The 20,296-nt window shown below is 41.3% G+C and overlaps 1 protein-coding gene across 1 annotated transcript; it reads left to right on the top strand.

Annotated features, from left to right (window-relative positions):
• Positions 1-2,422: 2,422 nt before the first annotated feature.
• Positions 2,423-18,618, top strand: LOC118337178. Its single transcript, XM_035674087.1, has 5 exons — positions 2,423-2,648; positions 3,153-5,861; positions 8,069-8,192; positions 9,966-10,859; positions 12,136-18,618. Exons 1-5 carry the CDS (start codon positions 2,423-2,425, stop codon positions 12,716-12,718), a joined length of 4,536 nt encoding a protein of 1,511 aa, XP_035529980.1. The 3' UTR covers positions 12,719-18,618.
• The last annotated feature ends 1,678 nt before the right edge of the window (positions 18,619-20,296 follow it).

Raw genomic sequence — 20,296 nt, 5'->3', positions numbered from 1 at the left:
TTCTTGTGATGTTGTTGACTTCCTGTAAGCTAACATTTAGAGCTTAGCTTCATGTTGTCTTCCACAAAGCTGGTGTTAGCGGACTAGCTACTGTAGATGAATGAGTTTTTGTACATTCCAAAGCAGGAACATCAACATCAAACCAAATCTTCACAATTTCACACCATGGCATGTTATAAGATTCAGCTGCTGATTTCTCATATTGATGGAGAAAACAGCTTTGAATGAATATTGACGTCATCTTGACTTTATTTTTGGCACCAAATTTGCATGGGGGTTAAAGGCTGCTTGATGCAGGCTGTTGCATTAACATCTCTCCAACTTCAAAATGCTTTTCGGAGTTGTTTGAGGTTTTTATCTTTCGTTGTCTTGGCTACGAACAGCTTTTTAACCCTTTAGATTTAAAAGTTTTAGATACAACTTCCACAAAATCGACCAAAGCTAACAAGGGCTTCAGTTTTTACCTTGGTGTTAAATCCTGAGGAGAAAGTGTTCTACATAGAGTAAATTTTAAGTTTTTACCCTTTGTTGCATTGGCTGCTGTTTTTCACCATTTAGGTTGGTAAGACTGTTGGTATATGTTCTAATATGTAACCCATAACTAGGGCTTCAGCTTGTTTAGCTCAGCCCAGGGAGAAAAACATATCCACCTATGTCTACATAGAGTACAGTACAGTAAGTACAAGGTTTTTATCTTGAGTTTTGCCTTTTAAAGGGTTTTCCATCCTTTAGGTTATGAAAACTGTTAGTATGTTATATGTTCTGAGATATATAACCTCAACAAAATTAAACAAAGAGATTGGCCAACTGGGGTTACAGTATTTATCCCATTCATGGGAAAAAACATAAAGAACGTTGGAGGTTTTTACTTTTTGTTGTCGTGGATGTGAACAGTTTTCACAGGTTGGTAAATATATTGGTACCTTTTAAGTTATGAAGACCGCTGTATTTTCTAAGATGTAACCTTTATTAAATTAGCCAACTAGAGCTACAGTTCCTAGCTCAGCATGTCCTTGGGGAAAACCACAAAGGGTTTTGTATAGTACATTTGTACTGACTGTTTTGGAGTGATGGCCTCATTTCCCAATTACAGAAATTGAATACCTTTTGAGAAACTGGTAAAAAAACAAGGTTTAAAAGCAACAATTTTGAATGTCCATCTGGGTCTACCCTAATCCCAGCACAGGGCTTCTCTTCTCAGCACTAATGGTAACCCACTGATGGATGGAGGTCAATCGGTTGGTGCTGTTTGACCTGAGTGCATCATTTAACATAAGTGATTCTAATATTCTAATCAATAGACTGAGGAAATGGTTTGCTTCTTTTTAGACAGCTATGGGCTACTTTTCCTCTCAATTGTCTCTAAAGTGCATTGCAGGCACTGTTTTGAAATTAAAGAGGCACCCCAGCAATTTAGCATGCACTTTCATTAGGTTGTGGGAGTCAGAAGAGACAGATTAAAGAAAGAATGATCAAAATAGAAGCGGCGGAGGCCGTTATCCTGATTTTTACTGTTTTCACAGGTGTTGTGGTACTGGTTGTGACAAGTAAACTGAGCTTGTTTCAAATGGATGGAGTGCCCCTTTAATTGGACATGCAAGAATATCAATGGTTATTGATTAATATCTTAATACTGAATATGCTAATATCCACTCACTTTTATATTTATGGAGAGACTTTTTCAAGCTGTCTTTCATTCAAATCTTGTGTTGTTTGCTTTGTTTTTCACAGAAAGATGACAGTAATCAACAAACACAGCCGGAATGAGAGGAAAAGCTTTAACTGGATTCAGTCCTCCATCCACTGTGCTCAGTCTTTCTGTCGCTCTGTGTCTGACTGACTAACGCTCCACTGGATAACGACTTAATTGGCTCTGAACAGACAGCCAGAACAATAAACAAGCAGAATAAATACAAATGCAGTCATGCTGGGAAGAGAGTGGGAGAAAAGATGAGCAAAGAACTGTAACCTGTGGACATAAAAACTGGACATATTTTGTCTTAAATTTTCACGCTTTTCTTCAAAATCTGGTTGGAATATTTCTCAAAGAAGGATTCCATCTCCAAATTGCATGTGGACATTATGTTGTTTACATTGTTTTTATGTCATGGAGCTTTTGACACACAGATTTGTTTTTGCAACACTGCCATACTTTGATCACAAGATTGTTCTGACTTCTCATTAAAACAGAAGGAATATGCTTCAGTGTTTTACCAGAAAAGAATAATTTTTTTTGACAGTTTGACATTTCTCCATTTCTTTTATTTTGCCATGGCCCTGTCGAAGCCAGCTGCCATGCATCTTCCACATTCTGAAAGCAACATTTTTCAGAAGTAGTAAAATTAACGAATTCACAATTCGCTCTACAAGCTTCAAACGTGCCTCCCACCAACCCCTCCCACCATCAGCCATCCAACCAATCATGGGCAAGCCTCTTAGCCGTCCCGGGTGTTTCAGGAAGAGCTCCTGCTGCCTGGAGAAACATGGAGCTGGGGATGGGGGAGTGGGAGGCCGAGCTGGGGGAATGGAAGGAGGATACGGAGACGGCTACGTACCCCAACGGTCCATCTATGATACCATGTGCATCAATCAACAGATTGACAGCCATCACCATCACCCTGGAGGGTCCATAAGGCGAGACTGTGGAGGTGAGGGAAGTTTCAGCTACTCTGCAAGCGGTTCCCTGAGGGTTAGCAGGTCTCCAGCTGACATGTTTGATGCACAACCCCGCTCTTTAACTCCTAACCCCTCGTTTGTGCGGCGACTGGACGAAAGAGCGATCTATGATTCATTGAAGCTTGGGAGTCAGGATGCAGATGGTGGCGGATGCCATTCTCCAGGACGTTTCACCCGATCAGTTTCTCCCTCTGTGTCCTCGTTCTCAGCACCGGGAGTGTCCTCCTCCTCATCCAAGAAACACCACCATCACCACCACCATCACCATGGAGACAGCACAAAAAGCAGAGATGGCCGACATTCCTGGAAAGTCTTGACACCTCCAAAACACCTGGAGTGTCTGGAGCTTACTACAACTGAAATGATGGACAGAGGAGGCGGGTACCTGAACCCAGGGCACTACCCTCCTGGGGGCCAGTCCTCCTCTCTTACCTCCCCCCTCATTTCCCCCTTCTCTGGTTCACCTCTCTCTTCAGGTTACCATACTCCAGTTTTTTTCTCCCCTGCCAAACCTCGCCCCAGTCAGACTCAGAGTTTGCGCTGTTCCCCTCCCCAGATCATCCAGCCAAGGCATTACTCCCAAACCCAGAGCCTTAGGCTGTCACCACCACAGGAGCTTAGGCGATCCCCGTACCGTGCCCCGCTGGTCCAACTTTCTGCTCACGATCTCGAGCAGGACCTGAGGGATCGAGGAGGAGGATGGGGCCGAAGTGAGCGAGAAAGGGAGTGGGAGAGGGAGAGAGAAAGGGAGATGGAGAGAGGGTGGGCCCAGCGAGAGTGGGAAAGAGAGAGGGAAAGGGGGAGGCTGGAGAGGGAGAGGGCAAGAGAAAGGGAGAGGAGAGAAACCTCTTTTGGGACCTTCGGGTATGGTCGACCAGTTCCTCTTCGTTCAGACAGAGACTCTGTGTTTTTAGAGTCCGACCAGGTTCTAGACACAACGCCACTGTTGCACCCCCAGCCATCACCTTCACCCTCCCCCAGTGCTGCGCCCAGAATGGGCACCTGCGCTGTGGGTAGGAATAGAGCTGGGTCAAAGGTTGGCCCTGAAAGTGTAGGTGGGGTTATGGTTTCAAAGTTTGACAATGGAAGTGTGGGTTTGGTGTTAGTTGACAGTAAATCTGGGTGTGGGCCAAGGTTAGTAAGTGAAGTTCCATCTGGAAAGATGTCAGAGGCAGAAATCAGAGCTGGAATACAAGAACACCATAGAACTGAAAGTTGGAACAAATATGACAACGGATCCAGAGCTAGCATTAAAAATGGGTCTGAAACAAGAATGGGCACCCAGGTGAAAACAAGACCAGGGGGACGGGATTTGGAAGGAAAAGTGCAATCTGGGATGGAAAATATGGCTCCAGTTGTGAGCAAGGAGGGACACAGGGGAGGGTCAAGGAGTGGAGAAAAATCTGGAAGGGTTGTGGCTAAACCAGAACGTATTGCTGAGGCTATACCTTCAACTGTGACTGACACTGAGAATAAGGTTGAGACTGGAGATAAAGTTGAGATTGGAGCTGGATCTGGTCCGGGGATTAAGTCAGACATTGAAGCAGGGGTTGAATCTAAAACTAGTTCAAGGGAGGTGGAGAACAGGACTGGAACAGATGGAGGTGCAGCAAAAGTTAATAATAATGATGTTGGTTCAGCAACAGAGTCCAGAGTAGAAGCTAAAGTTGAGACAGAAGTTAAGATTGCTCCTACATCTGAGCCTGAAGCAGTACCAAAAACTAGGGTTAGTAATGAGACAGGGACTAAGAGTAACACTGAGACTGGAGTTGTCACTGAAAACCAGAACAACAGCAAGACAAAAGATGAAGCTCAGATAAGTGTTGTGGCTGGGGATAAAACGGCTACAGCCCCTGCAAAGCAGGCTGAAAAAAAGACTTTGGACATCGATAAAATAGAATCTACCCATGTAGAGAAAGGTTCCAGGTCTCATAAATCCAAATCATCCAAGTCCAGCTCCAGGACTCGACCTGGCACGGCCACAGGGCTCCAACCAGGCGTAGTCAGCCCTCGACTAAGCAGAGGGATTGGGGACCTTGAGTCAACAGGCCCCACTGAGGGCATTGAGTCCACCTGGCCTCGCCGAATCATGGTCAGAAAGAGGACTGTTCGGCAGGGTGGGGCACTCCACAACCTCCCTATTCTCCCCCCACTCCCCTCTGTCCTCTCAGCATTGGAGAAGAGGCGCCCACATGCCCACCTCCACCCCCGTCAAGGCTTCTCAGAGAACCCGCTAACAAATGTAATTAATGCCACAAGTATTGTGGGACGATGCTCACTTAAAGAGCCCTCCCAACCTGAACCAGGACAGGGGGCCAATTTGGTGGGCAGGGCTTCCCTGAAGGAGCAGAACTTGGAACACTGGAGGGTCTGCAGAGAACAGGAAGAACACAAGAGATCCAGGAGCAAGGAGAAACAAGGAGAGCACAGTAATGAGAAGACTGAGATGGAGGAGAGTAAGGGGAAGGAAGAGATTAGAGAAAAGGAGAGAAGAGAAGAGAAAGACAAAAGAGAGGAGAACGTGGGTAAGGAGAAAGAGAAAGTTAGTGAGGGGCTGGTGGAGGAAATCAAACAAGAAAAATCAAAGAGAAGGGTTGAAGGGAAAGTGCAAGAGGATGGTAACAAAAAAGATGTTATGAAAAAGGAAAAGCATGTAGAAATAAAGTGTGAAAAGGTAGAAGATAGAGGAATAAAGATTAAGGATGGAATACAAGAGCAGCATGGACAAGAGTTTGAGGAGGTGGTGGCTAAATTAAAGAAAGAAGATGGTGAGGTGGAGGGAGGAGACGGAGGGACATTTGGAGAGGAAGGGGGGATGGAGAGTTGGGATGCTGTCCTTGAGATGGTCACCACATTGTGGGACGACGGCTGGAAGCAAGGGGGAGCAGGAGGAGTGGGTGATACAGATTCCTTCTCAGGCTCCCTGCAACGTTGGCCTCTCCTCCGGCCCCCGATTGGCTTTGGGGGCTCCCACCCCCCCTCCTCAGCAGCCTCGGAGCTCAGCCTGACAGAGTTAGAAAGGAGAGCCAGGGAGCTTGACTCTGACCTGGAGCACCTAGACCTGTCTCAGCCCCATAGGGACACCCAGGATTTATACCAAACACTGCTGGAGCCACAGAGAGAACGGGCTGACATGTACCAAACACACCCTGGGCCGCAGAGGGAGAAAGCTGCTCTCATGACAGGTAGATGTTAGTTGGATTTTCTGCACGTTTGGTTTCATTCTTCCCATATTTTTTCATTCATTATCTTGCAATAATATACTGAATTTGGGGAATTTAATATTATGACAAAAGGGAACTAGACTAATTTTATTTAAAGGTCAGTTTATTTGTCATGGAGACTACTGCTTGAACTATGAAAACAGTTGTATAATTAAATTGTATAATTAGCTTCGTAAGAGCTTTGTCAAGCCCCTGATTATGTCATTCTGGTTATCCTGGCTTTGGCTTGGATACTTCAAATTTATAACAGAAAGCTTGCCTTACAAAACTGAAAGCATGTCCTGAGTAAAAAAATTGCTTTAAAGAAAATGTACAATCAAGGGTTTTTGGAGCTTGACCCATACTAGGGGCAAAAGGTCAGACTATCCTGGACTCTGCTCTATGATTAATTATTCATTATTATGAATTAATTATTCATATAAACTAATAGTAAAGTTCATGAAAATAGATTTTGACACACAGCCCCTCTACAAGACAAAGGCACAAAATCAGGTAACAATGCAGAAGCCAACTTATTTGAAGTGGTACAACATTCTACAATTTTTATTGGGGCTTTGGGTTTCCATAGAGGGGATGTGTGCCCAGTTATTACACAAAGAAATAGAAAAGCTGATAAATATCAACCATGACATTTATCTACAGAGAGAGTGGTTCCTCTACCACGGAGGCCACCATGTTGAACCACCATGTTTCTACAGTAGCCCAGAACGGACAAACCAAACTCTGGCTTTCGATAGGGCCCTTTTGTAGCCACCATAGTTTCTAAACAGTTTCCTGATTTCAGCAGTTACTCTATTGTGTGTGGCTGAGAGTTTGGCTGGGATGTCGGCCGTGAAGTATTTCATTTATACATGTACCAAAATAACAGGTGGTGAATTGGTGCCAGCAAAGTGCAACTGTTCATTGCTCTGAACTGATGTATTAATCAGTTGCCAGGAATAAACATTGTTTTCCAGTATTTTCTCCTCATCAGGACAGTGCTGTAACATGACTTGAGAAAGGAATAATGAGCCAAATAACAGAGGGCCTTTGACAGGATCACAAGAAGCTTTAATTTAATTTTAAATGTAATAAATATAGTATTCTGTTGCTGTTTTGTCCTTTAAAAAAGTGAGAACAAGTCATTCCCCAGGTGAGCTTGACTTTAGAACATGTCAAACCAGTCCAGTTTTTGTTTTGTCTCGCCTTTCCTATTTGCCTCAGGAGCCATGTCTTTCAAGATCAAATTTTATTTTTCAGTGCTTCTGTATCCTTGCACACACAGCACAATCTCACCATGCATCATTTTACACAGAGATCATAAAGGGAAAATATACAGTTCCTAAAGACACACAATAGCTACGATGTATAAATTCCATAATAATAAATAAGTGTATTAAAATACGTTTCAATAATACCTTGACTTTAGACTTTGACTTTTGATAGTTAAAAGATCACCTTAGCCATGAGATACTTTTTAGTCACGCCCAGGACTAAGACCAGTTTGGTCTTAGGTAATAAATACAGTAGTTCATATGATCAATACTCAAATGAGATATATCTGTAAAAGGTCTTTATGTATGTATGTGCTGAGATCACAAATTGTTTAGTGTGGTTTGTGAAACGGTACGAAACATGAAATATAACACAGTTCAACTGGCCAACTCATGTGCAGTGGATGTGAACGTAGAATATTGATATTCGGCATCCAGGCTCTAATCTTGTCACTCCACACAAGTAAACACCAAGCTCAGCATAGCAGGGAGTAGGGATGGGGGTGACTCTATAGATGGATGTCAGGGTGAAGGTGGGGGTTTTGAAATGCTTTATGAACAGTAGCAGCAGCAACAAAAATGTCATGTAATGTGTCTGAGGCATGGTGGGTGCTATTTGCTTGTCCTAAATCAGCTCTACCCATTTTCCACCATACTACCTTGGCTATGGTACTGCAACTGACAAAATTATCCTCTCAAAAAGACTATGTGTCACTTTTCTGATCCTGCAAAAAAGCATCAACTAGAAAAATGAAAACATTTTGAAACATCCACTATACAGTGGCAAACATTGATCCACTGGCTGTGATCAGATATCTAAAGGTTTGATCAGGAGGGGAGTGAATGCCGTAATGTATTGATTATATCTCCTGTTTCTCTAATTTAATTGTGTTAAATCTGTGCTCTGTTTTCCAGGAGTGGGGAGCAGATCCCAGGTCAGTTTGGAGCTCAGTGCTATGGCCTCCCCAACTACAGACACAGACAGACCTCCTGTTGACTGGTCAACCAAATCTACTGGGACATCCACTGTTGGCACAAGGTAGATCCATGAAAATTGGAATTAATATTGTCAGCACCGACTCTGAACTGTTCTCCGGCAGATGTTGACATCCTAGGTGACTGAAGGTTCACTGCACAGGGCACTGATCAAATCTGATAAAAGTTACCTTTAGAGGAGGTTATAAATGCACTGGGCCACAATGCCATTGGATTTTCATTTCAATTCAAAGCCATTATTTTGTAATATACATTGATATGTTCTTTTTGGGCCATTTAGCCAATGTATTACTTTTGTTGGGATATCTGGATATCTATATTTTTTTATTTTAAATGAACTCCTGTGGGTGCCAAAGTTACCATATTGACATCAATCATCTAAAACTTTATGTTTCTGACTATTTTGAAGCTGGTTTAAACAACAAAATATAATTTTTTGATGTGATCTTTTCATTTCTCATTTTCTTTTCTTTTTATATTTTTTGATATATACTCACAGAACAATGAAATATATCAGCACCCGATTTTGACTTGTGGTTGTGTAGCGTGCAGTGTGGTGTCAAGATTTCTCGCAGTTTAGAATTGATCGTGCTTGGATTCTACATGTAAGTAAATGCAGATTAAATGCTCAAAACTTCTTGAGGCTGAGCCATGAGTGATGACATTAAACAGAATGGTAGTGTCCCAACACTTAAGCCCTGTGGCACACCACATCTAATTAGTTAATCAAGTTCCTAAAGTCGTTTTCACAACTTGTTAATTTGCTCCAATCTTCAGAATGGAATTATTTATGAAATGGCTATTGTTTTAGTTTAGTCCGGCTGACTTCCCATTGCAACAATTCAAATGCAAATTTGTATCTCAAGTGATTTGTGTGTAGGGTGATTTGATTGGAGATTTTATTTCACATTCAAACATTTGTTTGAATGGACTACCAAATGCATTGTGTTGCTATTCATTTGTCATTATTATGAACATCTTATACTGGTAGAACAGCAGAGTGTCTGCCAATGGGATGAGAACAGGCACATTTAGTATATATGAGTAGAGAAAGACAAGACAAGAACTGAAGATTTGTTTTTTGTCTTCTGTTCATTGGCCATGAAAGGCACTAAAGGCCAAGAAAGGCTGTCTGCCATTGTAATTCCATTATATTTATAAACACGGCAAACTATTATTAGTGTACAGCAGCATTTCTGTCAGCATCAACTGGTTTGAGAATATGTGGACCATGTTGGCAAGGTGATATGGTTCCTTATTATAAACTTAATATATGTTTACCTAATTATCTTCATCTAATTGTCTAAATTTAACACCCCATAGGTGTTAATAATAGGTGTAATAGTTTTTATTAATATTTGTTGTCTGGACCATAATAAAATTCTGGACAATTATGAAAATGATAATGATTCATATGAAGCACACATGTCAGAATGAACTGTAGAAGTAAATTAATAGAATTAATTATTATTAATATACCAATCAACTCACCATGAATGTGTGTTGTTCCTGGCTAATAAATGAAGACAAATCATGCCATAGCCATAGCCAAATTAGAGCACAAATGTATTCATGATGTTGTGACTGTCACCCAAGGCAACAGTGCAAACACTCAAATTAGAGCCATACAAAATCTAAATGCTCTATGGGTAAAAGACAAAAACAAATAAATGGCCTTGATCTGAAAAAGTAGGTTATTAAAAATTTGATGGCATCTGTGGTAACCAATGCTAGAGAGAGAACATTCGAAGTCACCAGAATTTAGCAGACACATGGGGATGCAGCAGTAATTTGACTGTCTTGTCTTTTTTTCTAGCTACACTAAGGAGGACAGCTCTCCAGACTCAAACCTCACGCTGGAGTCCGACTCCAGTGGCGTCTTCCTCTCCTTATCCAATCAGAGCCAGGAAGAGGCCGGCTCTGACAGCGACCAGCCAATCAGTGGCTCCGACCTAGGCAGCAGCAGTACATCACTGGAGAAAGACGGGGACGATGGAGGGTTGAAGGAATGGGGTAGGGAGGAGAGTGCAGAGCTGCAGTGGTGCTACCCATCACTCCTCAACACCTCCATGCATGAAGACATAGAAGGAGATGGTGAGAGAGAGGAAGCAGGGTGTGGAAAAATGGGGGGAGATGAAGAGAGATGGAAAGATGATAATGGAAGGAGAGTTGGAAAAATAGGAACGGTTTCAATCATTAAGTCCCCACATGACCATGCAGATATTGAGGGCCCCATGACCCTAAATGCTCCACAAAGTGAAGAAATTCCACCTAGGAAAAAGGTGACCCTCATGGGAAGTGACTCCCCTCTTCCTCTGTCTCCCTCAAAACAACCAATCAAACACTTTCTAGATCCTATTCAGAAGCCAATCAGAAGCTCAGGACTAGACTGTGGCGACTTAGATCCTTTTGTCCAATCAGACAGCTTTGTTTACCTTGCTGTGTCTGCAAGACCTGCCTCCCAGGGTGAAGTCACCACAATGTCTGAAGTTCCCATCCACGATACAAAACAAGACAGTGTACAGCAACACTTGGACAGCATGAAAACACACTTGGGCCAGTCAAATACAGAACGGAACGCCAAGCCAACTCCCCTGGCCCCACAGAAACCAGAGGAAGGAGACTTTCTGTGCACTGACAGCTTTGTCTACCTGGCTGCTCCAGCATGCCTCTTACTGGGCCCTGCAGGAACCACACCCTACAGCGGCAGGTATGTGCATTTTTGTGTGTTCACTGTTGCTTAAGTGTATTTCATTGTTTGTAATTCAGTATAGGGATGAAACTTTTAACAGCATTTCAAAGTATTTTTGTTCATTTAGCTATAGATTCACCCATCCATCCATTTTCTGCTCCACTTATCCTGATCCTGGTTGCAGTGGCAGTTAGCTAAGTAAGGTAGCCCAGACATATTTCTCCATAGCCATGTCTTCCAGCTCTGCCTAAAGGATAACAAGAAAGTACCAGCCCAGATGTGATCCCTCCAGTGTGTTCTGGGTCTTCCACAGTGTCTCCTCCAAGTGGGACATGCCTAGAATACCTTCACAGGGCGGCTAATCCTAATCAAATTCCGAAAGTATCTCAACTCGCTCCTTTTGACACAATGGAGCAGCAGTTCAATTCCAGTTGCCTGCAGTTCAGGTGTCTTAGCTCCTATCTCAAAGAGTGACCTCTGCTTTGACAGTCTCTTTTGACAGCAATAACCCAAAGCTTATGACCATAGATAAGGGTTTGAAGATTACATCTCCCTTTTACAGCGTCCACATTACTGTTGATGCCATCCAGTTGAGTCCACTGTTGGCAAGGATTTCAGGCACATGGAACCCAAGTGGCCCAAGTTCAAAGCCTCCATTGCAAAGGCAGTGGCAGCCAGAAGGTTATTAGTTGGTGGACACCTTAGGAGGAGGTTGAAGCAAGGTTATGGCAAACTGTAAGACATCTCAGGAAGGGGAGGCAGAGCTTAGCCCAGGCTATTTTGAGCAGGGGAAGAGAACTCCTGACCAAGACTGAGGACCCTGTCAGAAGTTGGAAGGAACACTTGGAACTTGTAAACTCCTGAATCTGAATGCAGTGATTGCCAATTTACTGTTATGTCCTTCTGAACCATTTTTTGGAATTCCACTTCCATGCAAAGGCCTTCTTTGATTCATAACCGTCCCATTTCATCTAATTTCCATTACAAACTCATTATAGATTATTTTAAATGAAAGTGTGTTTTCCCCTTTCTCTGTGTTTAAAATTCAGCACTACTTATAATGTTTTGTCATTTACAATAACATACAAAATATGATGGCTTGCATCAGAGTTCACATTTCCGCAGCATTCTTGACAGCAGTGCTTTAACACCATTCAAATACATATGGTAATGAATATAATAGCGAAATATGTTGAAAAGATTGGTTATAAGCTGTAGAAGACTTTGGTCACTGCAATGCAATAATACAGTAGTACAATATTTTACTCAGATTCTGTCTGTTGTTTTTTTCCAGGGAGTCAGACTCGGAAAGTTCAGGATCTGGCCCTGTTGATCTGTCAGTGCTGGGTTGTGGCTCGGTGGCAGGGGACAGTGACTGGGACTCAGACCTGTCTGACTCCGATCCCAGTCGCTCTTCCAGATTCTCTGCTGCTGGCAACAAATGTGCCAGCGTAGCACGGCCCAAGCGACTGCCTGCTGAACTGGGCTGGGACTTGTTCGGAGAAACCACCGAGCCTGAAGTGCTGAGTGAGCTCTTCAGGGAACAGGACAAAAACAACAATGGCAAAGCAAGGAAGGTTACAGGGGTTACCACCAGCATGGCAGCAACACAGGCCATTCCCATGGCAACTCAGCCTGTCACTACGCCACTGAAGCGGGAGGCAACAGTAGAGCAGTCGTCAACATCGAAGAAGGTGACATGGCAGTTTAAACCAGCCCAGAGGTCAGTCTGCACAGGAAGCAGGAAGGAGAAAGACAAGGAAATGACATCATCATCATTGGCAAGGTTCACAGAACTGGAAGGCGAGACCCATAGGCCCTCCCCTTCATCTTCATCTTCTTCATCATCGTCACCATCGTCATCCTCTTCTGGTTGATATGTGAAGGATATTGTTTTTGTCCAACCATTTGGGAGAATCTGTCCTGAAACGGAGTTGGTTGCAGAAAGGTAGAAAAAATCTTCAACTCATTGTGTAGAAACTGATGGTGGGAACGACTCCAGCCTGTTTTTGCCTGTAAATTTTGAATCTTGCATCAAGCTGCTGCCATTGCCTTCTTATGACCTTCTAAAGGCTGCATAAAAGACTAGTTATTTGTTGCATTTTCTTAGAATAGCCTACACAATATCGTATATAATCAGTTTAAGTTTGAGAGAGTGTGAGACTCAGGCTAAACAGAGACCTTCAGGTTGAGATTATGTGGAAATACGGCCACTGATTAAACACTTAGGTACAGTAACATATGCACAGTGTCATTCTTAATGGGGTTTTGTTTTCAGCGGTCAAATTTTGAAACACAGGGTTGATTTATTAGTTACACAGTCACATTATTCTCGATCTAAATAATAAATAAGAATAGTTCTGTGGGTTTTTTATTCTATTGAATGTACTGTACAGAATACACACAACTACAAAATCCTTCCTAAAAGAGAATTCACATATCAGGCATTGTCAATTATTTGGCTTGGTCACCTCAAACATTACTAAAATGTTGGAATGTTGGAGTCACATGACACATAAAAGTGACCACAGTTGGAGATAAGAATTTGTGTTGAACTCCGACATTCTATTATTGTTTTATAAGGATCAAACAACGTTAATGTGTCTCAGGCCTTATATCAAATTACACTTATAATGCCTCACTTTAACGCCTACTCTTACTACTTCATATCTGTACTTTAAAAACTGACTTTTAAAAGCCGACTGAGGTCAAACTTTACAGTGTACAATGTATTTTATAATCACATCCAACTTTACAGTGTATTTAACAGTGTGTCAATAATATATTTTGAACATTGAGATAATTATAGAGCGAGATATATATATGTGATGAATGTGCAAACACGAATAAATAATGGCAGGATTTAGTAATATCATTTAATTTAAATGTGTTATTTATCAATTAGATTTGAAATTGTGAATGTAATAATTGAGCAATATGCTTACAAATTCATGCTATATTCTATGTTTCATATGTGGAAAGTGATGTGTATAATAATGGCTGAGTTTGATTTTATTTATACTGCCAAATACTAATTGTAAATGCAGTCTTACACTCATTCAGAGGTTCTATGTGTAACATTTTTAAACATCAAGTCATCATCAGGCAGCTTAGTATAATTGCCATAAACAATGGGACCATGGCTGAGATGATTGATAGCCTTTGTCACACTCTAGTGTTATTTTTAGTGCTAGTGTTTCTCAAAAGACTTCATCTCCCATAATCCCCCTTATGTACTGTCTCTCCTCATATCCACGGCATCTTTGGCTTTACTGGAGAGGATAAACATGTTGGAGGCCACCATTTGTCGCAGTGAGAACATTTGACAGATTTAGCTGAAAGTAAAGCAGTCCAGAAGATTTCCCTCCAAATCTAAGTTGGTAGCACACACTATGTAAAATTGCAGTGCGGAGGCTGGTAGAGCTGCCAGTCATCCCAGCAGTGGTCTTGTTGTTGAGTAATTATACTAATGCGTCAAAATGAACGTGGTAATCATTTGATGTTAAAAATGATACATGTAGCACCTTTAAATGAGAGCACAGTGCTATCAGAGTTGTTATCCTATTACAAATGTGACAAACGGAAGGTGTCAGGTTCACAGATTATTGTCAGTTACACAATAATTATTCTTGTTACAATTTGAGGTGGTTATGAAAGACTGTGTGGGAAATCATGGCCTGACAGGCATAACGCTTCCCAAGCAGGTTTGGTTGTACTATTTTACATTTGCACTTCAAATTGGGCAGTGAGAGGTAACTGTTTGAATTTTGACAACTTCTAGTGTGTGTGTTTGACAGTGAAGGTGATGGCAGTAGAGTTTGGAGGGTGAAATGTGGGGATGCTGTGGCCATATTTCTTGATTGATGTGGTAAGTTTATTTTAGATGAAAACTGTTGCCTTGTCACTGCCCTTACGATCAGTGAAACGCTCAGCCAGTTCTAACTCTTGATGATGATGCTCTGTGTAAACCGACAGGATTTGGTAGAGCTGAATGCAGCTGTCAGGTTCAGTGAGAGATTTATTTCTTTTGAGCTCAGATTTACAAGCACATCCACAGAGTAATTAAGTGCTTTGATAGCATATCTGTATTTGTAAAGCTGCAGGAATGTCAGAATGTTAATCAGGACTGAACTAATGAATAAGGTTTAAAATCACCACTGACCCTGGCAGCTTCTGATTTTATTACCCGTGTTAAAATGCATTGGATGTACATTCCTTGATATTGCAGTTTCAAAACATAAAAGTTAGGGGGCTGGAATAATGCTACCCCCAGGTTTTTTGTGTGTGTCAGTTTGTGGTAATTTGATTAGACAGAAATGCATGTGACACAATAAGGAGTGTTAGCCTTTGCAAAATCCATTACAATCATAGAATGTACAACTTGGAGTGTTGGGCAAATTACTTGAACTGTAATCAATTACTGATTACTCATTGAAAAAGTAATTACATTACTTTACTAATTACTCATTGAAAAAGTAATGCATTACATGACTTGCTTTTTTTTTCTGCCCAGCTCCATCAAAGGTGCCTTTAAACAACTCCAAATCCTCCACACTCTGCAACTTTTGTATTTATAAAATATAAAAGGGAGACATTGTGGTTTACAATTTGGAGGGATTTACTGACCATTCAGCAACTAGCTTAGATTAGCTTTGATGACTGCACACAGTACTCCATAAAGTCCTAAACTTACATTAACGTTAGCAAGCCATTTAAGAAAACACATGTAAATAAGACAAGAGTACCATTTCTGTTCTTTTAGCATGCATTAACTGCCTCTCCACATTTCAAGTCCCTGTGCCAAGCTAGCACGTCCTGGACCAGAGAGACCAAACTGACTGTTGCTGTCTGTTTAAGGTCTGTGTATCATTCGTTTACTCAATAGCCTATTTCATCTGAAATCTGAAAGTTTTTGAGGCCATCAAAAAAGGAAAATAATTTTTATTCTTTTGCGAAACAAAACAACAAATCTAATTTCAGTTTTTAGATTTTGTCAGATTTGTGGATTTCTGACCTTTCTTCCTTGTGTGTTTGTGCGGAACATGATTGCTGCCCTTACCTGGAAGGTCCTCGCAGGACAAAATAGTAGAATGTTATCATCATTTTAATGATTTCTCAGGAGATGTAGTGTTAATGACAGATATAGTAAAGGTTAATATCTGTCATCAAATTCAGCAGTGTTGACAGAGACGTCATAATCATATAGGAACCAGAAATATCCAGAGGCATAGGCTACAGAAGGCCAAGCACTGTAATGATAATGAGAGTACCTCAGCTTTAAAACATCACACAATCCACTGTGATGTCTGTTTGTAAAGTAGTGACATTTAGTTTTGAGTTTACTAACTGGCAATATTATTTTATTCTCAGAAGATTTCCTTTCTTAAATAATCCCCATACACACAACTATACTTTGTGTAATTTCCATAATCCCTTTTAGTGTGGATCTGTATGTGATCATAATGCTTCCCCCTCCTCAGTCAATTAAGGGAGCAAGAGCAGTATTGTCTCCTCTTATACGCATCACAGGATAACTGTCTAAACTCCCACGCTTAAAAGCATAGCGATGAGGACACAAACTGATTTCACCGGTGGGGTTTAATGTAGAAAACCTTGCACACCGCAGAAAACACTATCTATGTTCACTTGGTCACAACAGGCTACAGTCTCCACCTGTCAGCACTGATGAACCTGGTTATTATCTCTGATTGACAGTATTTTTCATATGTTTAAAAATTGTTTTACTACTTTTACTTTTCTGCGTGCTCCTGCGAGGTAAGTGCATGCTGCAGATAGGGATAGGACAATATGAACATTTCCTGTCACAATTATCTTGGCTAAAATAATTACAATACACGATATTATCACGATAATCATGAAAATATACTTAATACTTTTAAAATAGCACTAAGTCATACTGGAATCACTTTACCTTACATTTTGTTAAGACACATTGATTTATTGTATTACAGACACATCTCCCTGTTCTTTATTTAGGAATCTATACTTTTTCCATGGTTTTCTACAGTTTAACCTTTTTTTGTGAGGATACAACTGGCAAGCTGAGCCTTCAGCCATGGTGACAGGATTAGGATTTTGGAATGACCGGAAAGATGCAGGCTCCCTTTTGTCCCCTTGTTCATAATAATTCAGGAAATCAGTGTAGGACTTTATGCTGGAGAGCTACACAGCTTTTTATATTCATGATTATCACAATACATTTATGTGTTTTTGTAATTGTTTTTTATTGCAATACGCAGTGATATCGTATATCGTCCCATCTCTAGCTGCAGATTAGGCTGCACGTTTAAACAGCAGAGAAACAAAAGTAACAGAGAAATTTAAATAAGACTTTTGCATTTGGAAGACGAAAACAAGAAAACTGAATGAACAGATGATACACATACCGTATACCTAGACAGTACCTACGGAAGCACATTTAGAATGGCAACAAACACCTATGTGTCCACTTATATTGTCCAGTTACTAATAGTTAATCCACACCTGTCCAATCAGAATTTAAAATATTGAGCAGCCATGTTGCAAACTAAAATAATACAGTTTAAACTAGATTTGGGGTCACATAATAAGTTCATTAAGCAGGATTTGGCTTTGATGTTTAACTTTAGTCTTGCCAATAAATCTGTAATTAATCAAATTACCAAAAACCTTTTACATGAATTGAACCTGGGACTTTTGGGGGCCTGGGTCCTGTTCTAGTTTTGTTAATAATCCAGCCTTGCATTTTGGGATCTGTTAGTGCAATAATAAAATCAGAAAGTGAATCTTTTACAAAACAACAGAATTAGCACTTATTTGGAAGTGGCCAAGCTCACATAGTTTGGACACATTCCACCCACATTTCACATATGAGCAATATAAAGAGCGAAGCGGATGTATGTGTTATGAGAGACATATTTGTCACTGATGCAATCTCCTCCTTTTTATTCTATATGAAAGACTGCATTGGAACATGGCTGTAGATCAAGTTTAGGAGAGCAAGTTTCCCCCCGCAGCTCCACAGTGGGGCTCCAGGCCGTGTCTTGGTGATTCTCTGCCAGCTCTGGCATCTTGAAGTGATCATGCGTTGAGAGCTGTGCTGCTTGTTTGAAGCTGACTGTTTCTTGTTGTAGAAATGGAACAGGGCTGTGTGCATTTATAAAACTACCGGGACAAATTGTCTGATGGTTCACACTGCCTATTACGTCACACCGACTCCACGCTCTGGCTGAGGTCTCATTCTAAAAAGGCTGTTTACATGACACTGTTCATTAACCTGTGTAATCTGTGTGGGCTTTTCTTTAATATATTAGACAATTGGCACGATGATGTGTAGCACTTGAAAACCTGCTTTCTATTGGAATAATGATGTATTTTCTAACCCTGCTGCTGTACATGTTTGCTGGAAGGAACTGAACTTCAAAGCTCAAAAATTGGACCAAATGAGAGGATAAGCCAGATAGTTGTATGTACTATTTTTATCAATGAAATAATCTTTGATTTTCGCTCGCGTTAAACTGTGGCAAGACATCTAGTTTCACTGTGATATATTAAGGATAAATTACTTTACGCATCCTTCACTGACTTATGTAAAATCCAGTAATATCAGGCCATACACGTAATACTTTACTGTTCATGTAAATGCTGATCACTGTTCAAGCTTAGTGGTGATTAAGAACTAAGACCTGAGAGGAATTCTTAGTGGAAAAATCTGATTTATGTGAAATCTTATAATGTGCTGTATTCTCAAGCCTTGTTGAAATGCATTAATGTACAAATAAAGACTAAACTTGATGGTGTATGGTGACTCTCTTTGGCCTGTTTGGTGTCTGTCTCAGCTGTCTTAATCCTGTTCTACACTGGGCAGGGAAGTAATAGGTCAATGTTTGGGTTACACTACACTATATACTACCCTGTACTCTAACCCAGATTCACCAATACTGTGTGAATCAAAGAGAACCTAAAGAAAAGAACCTTGAACAAAACTTAATGCTGCACTAATCAATAGTTTTAGATTAACAATGGATGTGTAATGTTAAAGGGTTTGCCAGTACTCAGAAACCCACAGAACCACCAACTCTGCAGTCTGAGGGTTGTATGGTACGTGTTCACAGGAGCATTTTTGGACATGAGGGGTCGTGGGGCTTTCCAGCATTGGACGTTTGTAGTCATACTGACCAACAAAAGGCTCCACCCTCCAATAGTGGCTGAACCTTATTGGACAAACGCACCGCAGTGCTATCAGAATGCACTGCATGGCTGCTTACATAGAAAATTAATGGGAAGCTCAAAAATGACTGATCCTGTGGACACGTACAATTAGTGTATTCGTATAGCTAATTGTTTTGGTTTTATAGCGCTTGTTTTCAGCTAAAGCTTGTACTGTCCAGCTCCAAACAGCAGACAGATGAACGACTAAATATTTGACTTTCCTTAGATGTGTCATGGCGTTTGTATGATGCAGCAAAGAAAATGATCCAAATGCAGGCAACTGGGCTGACAGGAACAGTTCAGTTATTTATTAGTAAAAGAGGTAGAGAAGAAAAAGAAGAATCCATAGGAAGGGGGTAGGTAAAGTGTATAGGTAAGCAGGCAGAACCAAAGCGCTGGTTGGCCTGGACAATGGAGATCGGCTGTAGGTTGAGGCAGGGTGCTTCCAGGACAGGTGGACAGCTAGAATGCAGGACAGAAGGCTGGTGACAGCTGAATAGCACAGACGGCCTGATCTGGCAGGGCGTCGGCTGAGATGAAAGAGTGATGATCTGGCTGGAAGTTGGTGAACAGCAGCTGCAGAGTGCTGAGTAATGGAGGCTCTGTGGCTCTGGGCGGCTGAGAGTCCGAGTCACTGGGCACCTAAGAAAGCTGATGGCCTCAGGAGCCAAGGGGACCATGGGGATGATCTGGAGGCTAGCTGACAAGGATGCAGGCTGGAGGCTAGCAGGCTGGGAATCAGGTACGCTGTTAGCCGGCAGGGGCTGGTTTGATGGGAAAGAAGAAAGCTTTGGTCTTTGATTAGACAAACTTCCTTAACCACTCCTGACTGTCTGACTGCTCATGTTTCTTGCACTGCTGAACTTTGATATAACGTTTGATAATAATGTCATAATGTTCCCAGATCTCAGCAACAGACCTTTTTCACAGCAGTCATTTTGACATGAAACAGTAGGGTAAACACAGGTGTTACCAATGATACTGATTAAGGTTCCATTCAGGTCGAACAGAGTCAGGGTGCTGCTTTTGCGCATGTTTTCTCACTGGGAAGGTTCTGCTACAATAAATGGAACAAAGCCTTAATTAGTATCATTTGTAACACCTCTGTTTACCCTACTGTTTCATGTCAAAATGGCTTCTGTGAAAAAGGTCTTGGTTACAAGAATTGTATTACTACAGCTTTTCCATAATGTCTTTATTTAAGATAACAGTATTTTGACACACATACACACACGCACTCACAC

This window comes from Morone saxatilis, unplaced genomic scaffold (assembly GCF_004916995.1).
Source record: "Morone saxatilis isolate NCDOM2014 unplaced genomic scaffold, NCSU_SB_2.0 Contig3, whole genome shotgun sequence".
NCBI lineage: Eukaryota > Metazoa > Chordata > Actinopteri > Moronidae > Morone > Morone saxatilis.
This window is presented reverse-complemented; position numbering and strand designations above follow the sequence as displayed.